At 40.5% G+C, this 2,912-nt stretch overlaps 1 protein-coding gene across 2 annotated transcripts in view; it reads right to left on the reverse strand.

The window, feature by feature from the left end:
- Positions 1-644: 644 nt before the first annotated feature.
- LOC123120841 (serine/threonine-protein phosphatase 2A 65 kDa regulatory subunit A beta isoform) overlaps positions 645-2,912 on the reverse strand; it is a 7,644-nt gene continuing 5,376 nt past the window's right edge. The window contains exons 9-13 of one of the 2 annotated variants that reach the window (XM_044540828.1): positions 2,480-2,662; positions 1,629-1,721; positions 1,233-1,372; positions 1,093-1,159; positions 645-988 (exon numbers count right to left, since the gene is read on the reverse strand). In XM_044540828.1, the coding sequence (XP_044396763.1) occupies positions 881-988; positions 1,093-1,159; positions 1,233-1,372; positions 1,629-1,721; positions 2,480-2,662 (591 nt within the window). In that variant the 3' untranslated portion in view covers positions 645-880. Of the gene's footprint in view, positions 1,001-1,092; positions 1,160-1,232; positions 1,373-1,628; positions 1,722-2,479; positions 2,663-2,912 lie in introns of both variants that reach the window. The other variant, XM_044540827.1, reaches the window with a different exon arrangement.

A 2,912-nucleotide genomic window follows, 5' to 3' on the forward strand; every position in this document is an offset into this window, starting at 1 on the left:
GATGCTTAACATAGTTCAGTTCAACTAATGAGGATGTTTCATTTAGATGCAGACATATTTCAATTGTATTGGGCTTGTATGCTTGCATTCACCAGTTTAATGCGTACTAAATGGATCTGAATAATCCACATCAGGAAGGGATTAAGCGAATTAACCAAAATGATAGGGATTAGAAGGGATCACGATTGACTAGGGGATTCGATCCTCATCAAACCAAACCAGTTCCGGTGGCACAAATTGGGCCGATGGCTTAGTGTGGAGCGGACCATGTGACACAGGCTCCGGTCCAGAAAAAGTAACAACAACAGCACCATAGAAGACCATTGTGGGCCACAGCATTAATGGACAACCGACAAGAGGCACTGTAGAATATTGATGCAATGAAAAGCAATACAACATGCAATACAAATGTGCGCACAGATCCCCATGTGGACCAACGGCTCGGATAATGATACCACCACCAATGTTGAATTTCTGCTAAACTATGGGCTATTAACATAGTTGAATTAAATAGTACTTGCACGTAACCAGTGATTCATGGACATCCACGACCAAGATAACAGCAGAAATTTAAAAATACAAAAGGACAGTCAGAAACAACGGACAATGGTTGCATTCGGTAAAATCACACCCAACACATGGAATGACAGAAATCAAGTTCAAACTATCAATTTAAGCACACCATCGAAACAACGTGTCTCGTTGCTCAATTATACAATATTAATAACAACAAAAGGGGAACATAGCCCATCCATTATCAGCATGGAAGTATAGGTAAGTTACTGGGCTAGAAAGAACTCTCGGACTCTTAAGGGTAAATTACATGTACTCCAAGCTGGACTAAGAATAGCTTCTAAAGAACGTGACGACAGTAGCTTAGTTAGCTAGACATCATGATCTGGTCACACGCCTGAAGGGCCTGGTTTGCATAGTATCGTACATCCACATCAGGGTCCTCGCTCAGCTCGACAAGGCATGGCTTCACAGTCTTCTCAGCGACCTGCAAAGTTAGTATTCATGATATTCCCCAATAATCCATAAACCGAACTATACTAAAAAATGGGATCATGCAGAAGAAACTGAAGAACTCACAGATTGATCAAGGATTGGTACAAGCGACTGCAGAACTTTCGCAACATTGAATTTGATGTTCGGCACTCTGAAAGTTTAGAAGTATGTCAGCAAAGCACTAAAATGATCTAGTTCTGCCAATTATGTTAGTTGCCGCTCACCTGTCCTTCGAGGAATTAATGACAACAGGGAGCAGCTTTTGGCATGTTATTTCTGCACCCATGACAGGGGCTAGCAATGAGATAGCTTGCAGGATGGTCATGCGATACAGATAATGTGGGTTGTTTATCTTCTCCAACACCTAGAAAATAGAACATGTAAGCCTTCAAGACAGATGGTCTAGTCCAGTATGCAGAGTAAAAAAAAGCACAGATTTTCAGCCTGTATCAAAACATCATTAATGCAAAAAGTACTATTAATATTTTTCACTAAGCAATGATTGAACCTGTTCAGACTTAAATATGAAACCCCACAACAAGATGCCTCCTTAGCTGCGGGTGTGCTGGCTTTAGTGCATGTTTAAAGTATGCCTAGTGTTTAGATAGTACAACAAGAACCTGAGGAATTATATGTTGCATTGCCCACTCTGGACCAAACTCCTCCGCCAGGCGCTTCAAGTTGTTTGCGGCAGCTTCTCTGATCGAGAAAACCTGAAATTCAAACTCTGGTTAACCATTCCTGCATTTATAGGTAGAGTGACAGCCTCTTGTTTATTACTCCCTCTGTTCACTATTGTAAGATGTTTTGGATATTTCGGTATGGGCTACATACGGACTGAAATGAGTGAACAAACACACTAAAATGTATCTATATACATCCGATTCAGCATAAAGTTAGAATATAATAGTGAACAGAAGGAGTGTATATCAATCTTAACCAGAGAAAAGACGCAAGCCGCATTTTGTTTATGACTACAGAAAATATGCAAGCCAACCGGCAAAGTGCATCGAGTTTCACTAAAACTGAACACCGAGTTCCGTCAATTACTGGTAAATGAGGGAAAAATCACATGTGAAGGTTGTTAAATATCACATGTGCTCCTCATGCAATGTACTGCTATACGCTGGAACAAAATGTTTGAGGTCATATGCCAAAATCGCAGCAGTGTACTGCTTTGTTTATTTCGAAAAAAAATTAAAGGAACAAAGGGGCTGTTTGGTTCCCAGGCACAGCTTTGCCAAGCCTAAAACCTTAGGAGCACAACAGTTTCTTAGATGTGCGTTTTGTTAGTTGGCACAATTTATTATCCATATGGCCCATGTGTCAATACAAAATTTTCCCATCTTTTGCCATTCCTGAAATCTAATTTATTGGCCACATTTATAGGAATACACACATTGCCTAACCTTAGCTGTGGGAAAATTAACCTTGAACCAAACATGTGCTTAGATATCAGAATAGTGTATACCTTATCTTCCAACCATTGCATGCAAAGTGCCCCCAGCTTGTCATCAAAAAACCCAACACCTAACTGACTAGCCAGCAGAGGGATGTACTCAATTATTGCAAGGCGAACCCTCCAGTGCCTATCCTCCGCAAGTTCTACAATAGCCGGCAATAGAGATTGCGACAGCAAGTCAATTCCAATGACCTGAAAGATTGCAAAAGCATCAGAAAATGTGAAATGGCCAAGGGAAAAATACAGCAAATATCAGTCAATAGGAGAAACAGACTTGATGAAGGGGATAGCTGCTACTCCTTCTGTTTTCGTATGTATGTCGTCTTAGAACGTTACGCTCACCGTAATACAGGTAAAATATGGCATTACTCATCTTCATTATACCACATGATACATTTAACGGCGAGTGTTACTTTAGTCCATACTGATTAATGGCAATTGC

Source organism: Triticum aestivum, chromosome 5D (genome assembly GCF_018294505.1).
Source record: "Triticum aestivum cultivar Chinese Spring chromosome 5D, IWGSC CS RefSeq v2.1, whole genome shotgun sequence".
Taxonomy (NCBI): Eukaryota; Viridiplantae; Streptophyta; class Magnoliopsida; order Poales; family Poaceae; genus Triticum; species Triticum aestivum.